At 36.3% G+C, this 12,919-nt stretch overlaps 2 protein-coding genes across 3 annotated transcripts in view; one reads left to right on the top strand and one right to left on the bottom strand.

Moving 5' to 3' along the window:
* Nucleotides 1-8,683: 8,683 nt before the first annotated feature.
* On the top strand, nucleotides 8,684-10,879 carry LOC122058403 (bidirectional sugar transporter SWEET1-like). Of its 2 annotated transcripts, none has more exons than XM_042621079.1 (6): nucleotides 8,684-8,929; nucleotides 9,047-9,083; nucleotides 9,366-9,461; nucleotides 9,735-10,014; nucleotides 10,097-10,216; nucleotides 10,569-10,879. In XM_042621079.1, the coding sequence occupies exons 1-6, from the start codon at nucleotides 8,896-8,898 to the stop codon at nucleotides 10,755-10,757; spliced, it is 756 nt and encodes a 251-aa protein (XP_042477013.1). In that variant the 5' UTR covers nucleotides 8,684-8,895; the 3' UTR covers nucleotides 10,758-10,879. The 2 variants fall into 2 exon arrangements, with proteins under 2 accessions (XP_042477013.1, XP_042477022.1); XM_042621088.1 differs by lacking the exon at nucleotides 8,684-8,929 and adding an exon at nucleotides 9,184-9,255 and having other exon boundaries at nucleotides 9,063-9,083.
* Nucleotides 10,880-11,710: 831 nt separating this feature from the next.
* The window catches only part of LOC122090498, a 4,072-nt gene continuing 2,863 nt past the window's right edge, over nucleotides 11,711-12,919 (bottom strand). The window contains exon 3 of the mRNA XM_042660121.1: nucleotides 11,711-12,142. Coding sequence (XP_042516055.1) covers nucleotides 11,996-12,142 — 147 coding nt within the window. The 3' untranslated portion in view covers nucleotides 11,711-11,995. The remainder of the gene's footprint in view (nucleotides 12,143-12,919) is intronic.

Here is a 12,919-nt window from a genome sequence, read left to right as displayed (position 1 = left end):
ATAAGACCACCCCCTCTGTTTCACCAAATTAGACTCAAACCCCCTATTGTCAGTCACTGTTAAGGAATGCTATGAAATGACGCTTTTGTCCTTATGAGTAAAACATTGATAAGTTATCAATTTTCATTATCCTAAAAATACCCCTCTTTACCATTTTACCATTTCATTCTCCTTTATCTCTTTCTCTTCTTCTCTCCAAACCTGTGACCAAGGTTTCAGACGAGTTCCAGCCAAGTACTGTTGGTTCCGTTGACGACGAATACTTCTCTTTCGTCTCCGATTAGAAGTTCGCTTCGCTGCCATCTTAGGTACCTGGTGAGAAGGTTTGTTTAAAATTTTTTTTTTCCCTTCTCTGTCCCTGGGTGAATCTCATTGGCTGATATTAGCAAGCCCTTGATGATTCCAACTCCATTGGCTGATATCTACCAGTAAAATCTTCACTTTGCTCACTGCACAGTTCTAACTTCATGATGATATTTACCTGTAAAATCTTTCTACGTAATAGTGTGTATATACTTCCAAGCCCCATTGATCTCACCAAATCTCTGAAGCACAAATTGGTAATCATTCATGATTGGAATTATGAAATATCACACTCTAACCATACTGAGGCAGGTAGGGTCAACTTCTTAGTACAAAATCCACTCTCAGGCTTAAGCAAGTGTAAACAGAGTCGAGACAATTGAATAGCAAATAATTGAAATTATCTTTCATTCTCTTAACACCCAACAATATGGTATGGGCTGGAAAAGAGGAGGGAGGGAGGGAGGGAGGGAGGGGGTTGAGAGAGGAATTAACAGTATAACTTCATAGAACCCAACAGTAATCAATCAGCAGTAGGTAAGGAAGAAAGAACAGAAGTGAGAAGGAAAAATTAAGCCAGTGATAGACTCAGAATATGATTTCTATCACTGGACTCTACTTTCTTTTTGATAAAAAGAAAACATACAATTGTAAACCAATAAAGGAAACACACCTTAGACAGGAAACTATGGAAGCAATGAAGGTATTCACATGGCCATTTAATTCTGAATTTTGATGGCCAGTTGAGTTGTGAATTTTTTGATACATTCTTTCTGAAGACAAAACAAAAATCAAATTTACTAACTTAAATCAATACTTCCAAATCTCTAAGATCTCAGATACGCTTCACCCAAAACAAAGGCGATTACGAAGAGTGGCTGAAAACCTATTGCTGCCTGCAGAGGAGAAACGCATATAAGTTGGCTGAAAACTGCTTTTTAGTTCTTCCTTTCCGAAAGTAGAATATGGGATTGAACCCGGAATGAGAAATAGATCCGTTCCTAGCTATCCCGATGGGAAATCAAAAGGATTGCTTACGATCCTTATTAGGAGCCAGAGCAGCGTTGAGCTAGAACCTGAACAACTGGAGAGAGAAGAAACAAACGATTCGCAGGTCAGAGGGGTTTTGCCTGGTCGTCACCCGTCGCCTTGCCGCTACTCTGATCGATCGTCGGTGGTCTATCCATTTGGGAGAAAGGTAAATTAGGCCTTGGAATGGGATCTAGATCTATCGATTTGGGTGAAAGAAATGGTAATTTATTAAAGGGTATTTTAGGTACTTCTTATTTAATAAAGGTATTTTGGTATTTAAAATAAGTGGCAGTTGCTGACATCAGCATGTAAGGTATATTCCTTAACAATAACTGATGATAGGAGGTCTGAGTCTAATTTGGTGAAACAGAGGGGGTGGTCTTATAATTGTGGCATTTCTAGGGGTTGGCATTATAAATTACCCTTTCTTTTTTATTGGTTGAATTTCTTTTTTCCCTTTATGATAAAATCGGACTTCGGGTGGCTATTAATTTAGGTGATCACAGTCTTTCTCCTCCTTGACACGACCCTTTCACACTCTATGTAGATCCCACCATTTGAAGAATCAGAAATTGGCCGAGAGACCAATCTCAATGCCAGATGATTCGAACATGTTGATTCAAGTTATTTTTCTAGGGGTTCAGGTGGATATCCGACTGGATTGGAATTAGAATGAGTGGAGACTGATCACTAGTACTGGCCACTATCAAATATCAATTCCACTTCCTTGAACCTTTAGTGACTAATAATTGTACATACAAAGGATGAAAATGACTTGAGGAATGCTTGAAAGAAGATTAGGTAAATTTGGAAACAGATTATTGAAAATGACAACTTAAGCACTTAAAGACGCATTTTCATACAATTTTCTGCTGGTCAGAGACATTTCATTTTGAAGTCGACAAACCAATACATAAATGATAAACTCACTAGTCAGTAGTCACTACCTTGCGTTTTCGGGTTTCAATCAAACTGAAGGAGAAAGAGCGTGTGTGGCCTGTACTCTCATTAGTTGTTCTCATAGTTAGTAAGTTCGGGGATGGCAATAATACGAGAACAAATACATACGACAATTAAATGGATCATATTGTAATAATACGTTTAAAAAAATCCGGTGCAATAAAACATGTACGGCAATGATACGGTACGTGTTTAATACAGTTGCTCTGTAAAAATCCGAGAGCAAAAATTCGGGACTAAAAATGATTGTTTGAAACTAAATTCTAATTTATCATGCTTTTATGGACACTAAAACCCAATTTGATTTTCCAATTTGAAATCATTTCCCATTCTTTTGAATTTTCACATTTAATATTAATTAAATTTAAGCCCTAAAAAGGGCATGGTAGAAAGACCTAAGAGGAGATACAAACCTCATCTCGTCTTGTAACTTTTATATGTTCTCTTCTTCTTGGTACAAAAACAAGGTTCAAGAAGATGGAGAATAAGTGTTAGCAATCGTTCATCCCAGAGATGAGCTTGGATTTTCTTGAAATTTCCATGGGGATACAATCTAGGAACAGTCATAGATCAATTTTAAGGCTTAAGAACCTCCTCCCTTCAACTCCTTTGATTTTTCAAATGCAACATTGCAAGAACAAAGGTAGGAGAACACCCGTGTCATTTCCCTCTTTTTAATTCTTCACATTATCCAGCTGCAACTATGTTTGTAAATAATTGTCAGTCCAATTTAAATGGCAATTATATGCTAAATTTCGTAGAAAGGTTTTCATTTCAACCCATTGTGAAGAATGCCGCCCTTGGCCATCTTTGTCCATGTGAGTCATCTCTTTTGAATCTTTCTTGCTTTCCGTTAAAAATTATTTGCAAATACAATCACCCTCGATTGGATTTTCAACTACCAATGGGAAGAGAAATGGAGAAGAGGAAGAGTTGATTGGGTTTTCAACAATCGATGGGAAGAAAAATGGAGAAGAGAATGAGAACAAGGGGTATTGATGTCTTATCTATCGCCCTCGGTCGCTGGCCATCGAGAACGGAGATGGAGGAGGGAGGGTCACTGGGGCAAGGGTTCCTCCTTTTTTAGGTTTACTAAGATGAGAGAAGAAGGGTTATAGTTTCGGTCGATTAGGGTTCCTGATAGAAGACAAGGGTTGAGAATCGGGATTTGGCCCATTTAGGTAGATCTCATTTTTTTTTTTTGATCCCACAAGTTTTATTGAGTATATAACATATTATACGAGTATTATTCGTGTATAATACAATTATCTTTAAAATCTATATATTAAACGGTTTTTTTTGGATTGATACGCCAAATTTTGAACTTTTGAATTAAACGTTCAGATTCACGTATTATATGTGTATAATACGTGTATTTTACTAACTATGGTTGTTCTACTACAAAAATGAATAAAAGAGAATCACAAGAACGTACAAAAATAAACATCTTTGTATGTGAATATGATCCGGATTCCTGAATCCTGACTACACCCATCCCCCCGCCCCAAGAGAAAAAAAAGAAAAAGAAAGAAAAGATAAGAAAGCAAACAGCATTGCTATCATTTTCTTCATCAACTTCGAGCAAACTGATGAAACTCCTTACTATGTTATACTTTACATGGATGGTAATTGGAGTTGGCGGCTCTCCTAGGGTTTCCTCATCTGGGATTCTTGTGGAAGAGGATCAAGTTGACCCTTGTGAGCGTATTTTTCTATTCAGTTTGTCTAAACTTTGAAAAGCATTAACTAGAATCTTATTGGTGTAAAGAAGTCATACAGTGTACATGTGTATATTTAAAAGACAAATTATGTACAAAAATATCCACATCCCAGCTTATGTATCATAAAATTACCCTTTAATTATATCTATTATCTCCCGATGTGGTTACTATGTGGGTAGCATGGAAGGTCTATAGGGGAAAATATTTTAAGATTAAACTTGTAAATTGAAAATCAATGAACTTATTTTTGTTGGGAGGATCCAATTTAAAACTTCAATATTTTAGGAAAAGATCCAAGGGTATATTTAGATACATCCACAGTCTTAGATGACGGATGTGGAGAATTATACCTCTTAAATTTCCAACATCTCAACACTTCCCCATCAAGTACGTGTAGCTTTAGGGCCCATTTGATAACGTTTCTGCCGTTTCTATTTCAAGAAACGGCAGAAACGTAAATTTTTATTTCTAGAAATAGAAACAGAATTGAAGGTGTTTGATAAGTCATGTTTTTAGAAGTCGATGGTAACCAGTGAAAGAATTGCCACAAATCGTTTCCAGAAACGGCGAAACAAGTTGAACTTGTTTCGCCTGGATCGTTTCTTGAACCATAAATAAGTAAAAATTTCTATTTCTATTTTTAAAAATAAGTGAAACGAAACAGTTTTATCAAACGCTTTTTGCTCCGTTTCTACTGTTTCTGGAAACAGAAACGACATAAATGCGTTTCTTGAAACGTTATCAAACAGGCCCTTAGTGTAGATGTGGACACAATTTTTCGTTCTCAGAATATCTTAAAGCGATGTTATCCAAAGCCTTTTGGATTCAGGATAGTCTGGGGAACCATCACGCGTCCTGAACATATCAAGTGCCCATCTCTACCAATGCATCTCGGAACCATCCCAATATCTTGGTCAAACCATGGTCCTATATGTGGAGGAATACAAGATATCGTGCCATATATTTTTAGGGTGAAAGAACTCATAAATGAATGATAGGTGAAGCTGAATCCACGAGTTCAATGCATCCACCATTACTCGATCTCCTGTGTATGAAAATAATAAAGAATGCATTCATCATGTCACATAATCATACAAAGCTTGACATTCTCCATTTGTGGCTCCTGGCTTATCAACCGTTGTACACTCAAGAACCGTTGCGATAGAGCCCTGCCCTTTAGGGCAATGCAACCTTCAAGACCTTCAGTGCTTAGCCTTATTTATACCATGACAGTGATGGATCAGCTCCCCTTTGGTTTTGTTGAATTTCAAATGGTACATGGCTGTCATAATATTAATTCATCTCTTTGAGCTACCACTACTAGAGAGAGAGAGACAGAGAGAGAGTTCAACATTTACCAAGTGCACTAACCTAACATGTTTGAAGTTTTTGTGAGGTTAACAAAACCCTTTCATTCCCATTATACCTCATTTCACTTTTCATTTCCCAAAACATTCACTTTTGGTCAACCAAACTTCGATTACTATACTTACAGACTTACAGTGCACATGAGCACATCACAGTGTCAACCTTGCATGCTATGCCACTTGGAAGAAAAAAAAAACACATGTAAGGGTTTTTAGCAAACAAAACCAAGAAGTTGGGTGGTAATATTCAAGAACACCGCTAAAAGCTTTTTCTTTCCTCATAGATGTGGCATGGAGGGTTTTGTGAACGGATCAGGTTCACATATGAGAATGTGTCTCATACGTTCCTGATCCGTGAATTTAGAATCTATTAAATGAATAAGGAGAAAATTGATTCTAAATTTACCGATCAGAATCGTTCTCGTACATTCTCGTACGTAAACCTGATCCACTCTCAATGTTTTTTATCTACCTGGTGAAGTAAATTAAAATCCTAAGATGCTCTTACAAGAATGTTGCACTAGAAATGAAAATCACTTGCATGTGACATATATCTAGACAAGTGGAATCTTGGCACCGTCTTGATCATTAGTACTTTGGATAGCACCTTTGGTATGATCACAAAAACTTTTCTTTAAAGATTTAAAGTGGATTATTGACTGCTGGAATTAGACAAACCAAAAGAATCAATATAAAAAACTACCTGTGTCAAAAGGAAGAAAATAAATGAATTATTGATGCAACCAGACAAAAAATAAAAAGCTTGGTTATCATAACAAAGAGCTTCCCTTAATTAAGTATAAAGAAAAATGGTGCTAATAACTTCTTTAGATTATGGGATTTTTTGAATCACATTCATTAATTGTAAAAATAAGAATTTGATTCTTACAAGTGTATGGATAAGACAAATCCAATTTAATTTATTGATTGTTTTCTACTGATGAAGTGATGATACAGATTTATGTTATCAAGTAAATTATTTTCTTACTGACACCCTTAAGGTGTCAAATCAATTTTTTTTTTTAGTATAACACATTTTTTTTCTCAATGAAGGTAGCTACTATCATTTTACATATATGTATTCGAAAAATATGAATGCTAACTATAAATTTTGATAATAACATGAAAACCTATTTATACCCATAACTCAAAGAACTTTTGGTAATAAGGCAAAGGACAATTAAAAGGTGTCAAGTTCAAAATATATACACCTATAGATGTGTCATTTAAATGTATAGTCCCATTTTGTAATATCAACTTACCAAACTTTAGTTTTAGGAATGAGTCTATGATCCCTGTCACAAATCAATGAGTGTATCATCAATACTAGGCTGTTTGCATATATCTTTCATGGGAAAAGGTTTTCTGAGCCTCCGAGGGCTCTCTCTCCTCCCCACATGAAATGAACTCTCTACCCCCCTTCTCCATATATGAACTCATTCCATCATATCTCACTGATGTGCTTCCATATGCCACTTGCTCAGAGACTGGGCTTCTCCAATCTTTTATATAGTTTTCATCCATATCCATAATTTTTTTAGAACTCTTGCACAATGACTTGATTGAATAGACTAGGCTATTGTACTAGGAGGATTCATTTTTTGTTTTTACATTATGTGGTTTCGTTTAGCCGATGTATTATATAAGGTAGGGGGCAATAGAAAAAATAATTTATGGCTTTGAAGTAAAATTAATTTTTTCATCTTACTTCCAATCAAACACTCCTTTTAAAAAGTTTCCATTTTTTTTTTTTCCCTTTCATTTCACTTTACTTGTGAAAAATTTATTCATTTCACTCTTTACACAAGGTTAGGATCTTTTAAAGTTTACTAATTAAGGCTGATAAGTCATGTGATGAAAGGCCTCAAATCCATTTGAATGATCAAATTTAACACCTAAAATGAGCATTCATACCTTAGGTGCCATTAAAATTGAAGAAGATAAAAAACACATACTAATTCGCTTTTGCGACTGAAAATTGCAATCTTGATAATTTTTTCTGTAACTTCAAATCCACCTTTGACTGCATCCTCATATTGAATTGGAATGAGAAAAATTAGGATCTTCAATCACATGGACATCCCATAGCTCTCGTTTTTCTATTATTCCTCTTCTAAATAATTTAATGATTGTGTGATGGATTGGACCACTCATTTGGAACATAAACCATTGTTTGGTATGTGTAGAGTCGAACTGTTAAGAATACGAGAAAAAAAAACCTCGTCAATCTGGTGTTTCTTACGCCCAAACATAGGCAACCAAGTAACTGCAATTCCTTGGTAATAAAAGGAATGAATTTTTTTCATCTTTACCCTTGAAATTATTTTCCCCTGACTGGCACCGGCCGGGGCCTGCCATGAACTTATTTCACCGACCTATCCGGAATCTGGAGAAAACAACAAAAATCACCAAATGCCAATTAAGCATCGTATAAAAGGAGTGCGTTATGACAGGAAATGGACACATGGTACTATGCCGCCACTATAGTAGGGTTCGATGGAAAATGGAATTTTATGGGGAATAGATCCCACGGGACACTGCTTACGTGTCAAGTATAGTTCAAGTTTTCATTGTATTGCTACCTGATATTTTTAAGTGCATCGATTCATTTAGTCTGATTATAACCCGTTTATATTGTATATATATATATATATATATATATCCTTCCCATTTATTTAAAGATAATTTACACTTAATTAGTTGATTAGTTTGTTAAAGCACGAATATAGATTGATAATTAATATAATGAATAGAAATGTGTTCATGATTGGCCTACGAGGCCCCATTTGTGAAGACTGATTAGGCTTAACTTGACCCGACTAATTGACGCCTCTACATAAAAAGGTTATTAAATACAAATTACATTTGAATATGAAATTTGATATATTAATCTAAATTAAATTATTCCTCATTAATCTATCAGTCGGAGTGATCGCATGAAACACCACGTGGCAAAAAAAAGTTTTTGCCCATATTTTATATGAATGATTTCTTTATTTAAATGTTTCCTGTAGAAAGTATAATATATCAATAAAGGCATCATTTTTATGAGAAAAATGAAAAGGCCACTGTCACCCCCTCCCCCCCTCTTTCACCCCCCACAGAATTCATTTTCCCAAACTCTTATTTGCCATGGTTTGAATTTGCCAGACATATTTGGTTTTGGTCTTTGGTCGTTACTGCCAAATCTTGTTCAATCACAATCAGTACCCACAGTATTCAATGCACTTCAGCGGTGCCAGAAAAAAGAAAGAAAAACCCTCAATTGACAGTTGAAGAGAAAGAGAGTCAGTGAAAAGTTTTGAGAGTTAGAAGCCGTTGCTAATTCCCATTACCCAAGCTCTGGATAAAGACCCATCAATCCATATCTTCTGTATAAAAACCCTCAAGTTATATTCTAGCCTGCACTCTCATTATTTGTTTGTTCTAAGAAATAAAGAACAAGAGAATCAACTAAAGTGAGTTTCTCTCCTCATCTTTCTGGTTCTTCTTTAGTTCTTCCGCCACTGAAAATGGACGTTGCGCACTTCTTGTTTGGGATAATCGGTAGGTACCTTCCTCGTTAATTTCTTTCAATTGGGTTTCTTGATTTGTCTCTCTGAGTTACTCTCCACCTCCATTAATGACTTATTTTTTTGAGTTTCTTCTGTGTTTCTGAAACAGGAAATGCCACTGCTTTATTTCTCTTCCTTGCTCCGACGTAAGTTATTACCCTCTCAGTTGAATCCCACTTTCTTTCTCTTTTTCTTTTCATTTCAATGTTCTGATGTTCTTGCTAGCTTATTATTCTTTAATTGCAGAACTCCAGAAGGGTTCATGCTTTATGCATAGAATCACCATCTGGTTTGTTCTATTAATTGGAGATTAATCTTGTAAATCTTTAACTTTCTTTCAAATTTCTGACAGAAAATTTTTAGATCAGTAGAAAGAATTCACTTCAATTCTGCAACTGATTATGGGGTTTATGAAATTGTTTTGTTAGAATTACATTTCGAAGAATCATAAGGAGCAAATCGACGGAGGAGTTCTCAGGCATCCCTTACGTCATGACCTTACTCAACTGCCTCCTCTCCGCATGGTAGTAATACTCTTTCTCTTCTTCTCAGTTCACCAGTTTGCCCCTCCTATCTTTCTCCCTCTCTTTGTTTTTCTCCATTCCAAGATTCCATTTATGGAACAAACCAAAGGGGTAGTAAAGTCATTGATCACTAACACCGGCTGTGCATCCTGGATTTCATACACTCCGGTTGTTTCCTCGCCGCAGCAGCCTCCTTTTACTATAATGCGAAATTACACTTGTGCCCCCGAAGACTAGGACTTAGTGACTTACTCTGGTTTTTTGATACGGTAGGTATGGTCTTCCGTTTGTATCACCAAACAACATCTTAGTCAGTACGATCAACGGTACCGGTGCGGTGATCGAGTCACTATACGTATTGACCTTCATTATCTACGCACCTAAGAAGGTGAAAGCCAAGATCCTAGGGTTACTTGCAGTCGTGCTCACCGTCTTTGCTACGATCGCCATTATTTCCATCGTTGCCTTTCATGGCCACACCAGGAAGATCTTCTGTGGCCTTGCAGCCACTATCTTCTCCATTGTAATGTACGCCTCGCCTCTATCCATCATGGTAAGGACTAAGGACGGACATAACTCTGGAACGCCTCTGAAAGGCATGAAATGACAATAATGACCTTATTATGCTTTTACAGAGGCTAGTGATCAAGACGAAGAGCGTGGAGTACATGCCTTTCTTCTTGTCGCTGTTTTGCTTCCTATGCGGGACGTCGTGGTTCATCTTCGGCCTTCTTGGTCGTGACCCTTTCGTTGCTGTGAGTAGCAATCCTTTTAATCTTTCATTTTTGCCCCCATTGTATACACAAAATGATGCATATGTCCCATAGGTAATGGGAAATGGGGATACCAATTTACCAAATCCTTTATCTTTCATTTTTGCCCCCGTTACATTCACAAAATGACTTCTATGCCCCGTAGGAGACCACTAGCTAGGTAATACTTTACTTACTTGGGTCACTTCGGCCCGACTAGTTGTCGGGTCACCTAATCCTGCCTACCTGACTGTCTCTCACGCTCACTCTCTCTCGACTGGCAAGTGGAGAAGGGGGAGTGTGAAGTGTGAAATGTGTACTGAATATAAGTGGTGGTGATGAGAAATGGGTGCAGGTACCAAACGGGTTCGGATCAGGTTTGGGGGCATTGCAGCTAATACTGTATCTGATATACCGGAATAACAAGGGCAGAGGAGGAGGAGAAGCGGTGAAGAAAGTGTCGGAGACTACTACAGTGGAGAAGCAATCTCAGCTTGCACCTGCGGTGGACACGCGAGCAGCTAATCAGGACAGCCACGTTTAGAGATATGCAATATTGTGTGTGGACAGTTATCGCCCATGTAACCTGGCTACGTGTATCTGCTGTCTTTTTCCCTTCACTCTTATGGCTTACTGAATTTTATTCCTGTTTTTTGACACTACCAATTTTACTCTCTCTCTCTCTCTGTCTCTCTCTACCTATGGTGATTAGAAAATTTCTTTAGCCATTGTATTTGACGAAGAGGCATTTCACATTTCGTACAAGATGAGGGAATAATGACACCCTTATGGGGAGGCATGAGAAATGGTAACAATCTGATGGGCTTGAGTTTAAACGGTAACAAACTTGGGCTCCAATTCAACTATTTTACGTTTAAGTGGCTAGCTCAACTATAGAAATACCCACCATCGAGACAAGCCAACCATAGACGTACTAACCCTCGAAGCTGAAAAAGAATTCTTTTAGATTTGACAAAATTTACCTTCACTGTAGATAAAGAAGAATTCATTGCCCAACATTAGTATTGTGATCCATGGTTGGAGTTTTGTCATCTTGTGTCATCATTACATTCCCAATGCAATATTCTGATGATGTCCATTAACCATAACAACGGAATTCCTATGCAGTGGGTGAAGAGAAACACAATCTTAAATCTGATACTTGATAGAAAAAGAAAAGAAGAATGGCATTCAATACTCACTTCCATATATTCTCAACCTCTCCCCTAAAAAAAATCCACATATATATTGTAGTTGTTCTCTTTATCTACTTCAAGTGAACCGATAATACTCCTCATTGTGTTATGCATATTTATCTGTTCAATTTATCTAAAATCTGAAAAGCATTAATATAAATCTTATTGGACTGAGATTCTCTCATCTCTTCACTTACGGTGAAAAGAGAATCTCTTAAGTCATGGATTCTGATCCTTAGATGGGACTCTTGAAATAGTGAAAAAGGTATTCCGTACTTTGTGCAATAGAAGGCAAAGAAAATAGTGACAACACACATGAGCTTTCTTAAATCAACCATATATATAAATAGGGAAAAGACTCTCTGAACATGAGGAGTAGGCAACTCTTCCTCATATAAATATTTTATTATTTTTTCTCAATCCTCTGAAGAATGAATGAAAAAGTCATTGCTTATGCCTCATGTTCAGAGAAGCCTCTTCCCATATATATGTTTATAAACGTTGTTCTTTGATGGTAAGGAAAATTCCATCATGTACATGTGTTATGGAAATTGATTGAAAGGAATAAAACTTCAAAGCGATCAGATCAAAAAGGTGCAGAAGCTATATCGTTCCTAATTCTTGGGACATCAGCTGAAAGTCTTAACTGAGTTGTAAAGTTATCATAGTCCTCCATTGACTCCACTGTAAAATTCGTTCTGTCATTCACAGCACTCACCACTGGCTCCAAACCCTAGAATCATTAAAATTAATCCATGGTATTATAACCAAAATCTTCAAATCAACAAACAAGGCTAAACCTACACTAATTAAATAAAAATTCAAATAAATTTGGTTTTCTGAACATTTTTAATTGACATTGTCTCAAAAGGTAACCACTTTTTTTTATTATTATTAATTTGCTAATAGACACACTTAATTAGTTTAATGAAATTCCAAATATATAAGGACTTAGGAACCCTCTTCTTGACGATAACTTTTTAAAATGAGTTCTACATAAGTCCTAACAGAGCCAGAGCATGACAACTACGGTGTGCCTTTAATGATTATAAAAAAGAAAAAGAAGAAGAAGATATCAGGAAATGATTCCCCATATAGTATACATGCAGATTCTCGTCTAATATACGTAAATTGTACAGATAATTTCTCCCTAATTTTATTAGCCTTTAAGCTCATGATTTGATGCACAACATAACACAATTCAAAGAACTAAACCTAGTACTCACAATCAAGAATCTAATGTTAACTGTCTATCATGTGTCTAACAAATTGGTGACATTCCATTCCTTAGCTTGAAAGGCTATATGAGTCTCAAGCTAGTGCATGAGCCATATTGGAGAGAGATCTCTACCATATTTTGAGGCTTCTAGAACTCATATAAGTTACATAATAATAGAAGAAGAAAAAATTTAACAAAATATGAAAAAAAATATGTTTTATAGATAGCAGAGAATAAAAAAAAATGATAATATAGAATGAAAGTCCAACATAATACCAAAAAAAAAAAAAA

The sequence above is a fragment of the Macadamia integrifolia genome, chromosome 2 (genome assembly GCF_013358625.1).
Source record: "Macadamia integrifolia cultivar HAES 741 chromosome 2, SCU_Mint_v3, whole genome shotgun sequence".
Classification (NCBI taxonomy): Eukaryota; Viridiplantae; Streptophyta; class Magnoliopsida; order Proteales; family Proteaceae; genus Macadamia; species Macadamia integrifolia.
Note: the sequence above shows the minus strand (reverse complement) of the source record. Positions and strands in the feature narration are given on the sequence as shown.

Coding starts and splice junctions, on each gene's coding strand:
- LOC122058403 (XM_042621079.1), top strand. CDS start 8,896: ATGGACGTTGCGCACTTCTTGTTTGGGATAATCG. Junction 9,084..9,365: donor TTTCTCTTCCTTGCTCCGAC/GTAAGTTATTAC, acceptor TTGTTTTGTTAG/AATTACATTTCGAAGAATCA. Junction 9,462..9,734: donor AACTGCCTCCTCTCCGCATG/GTAGTAATACTC, acceptor TTGATACGGTAG/GTATGGTCTTCCGTTTGTAT.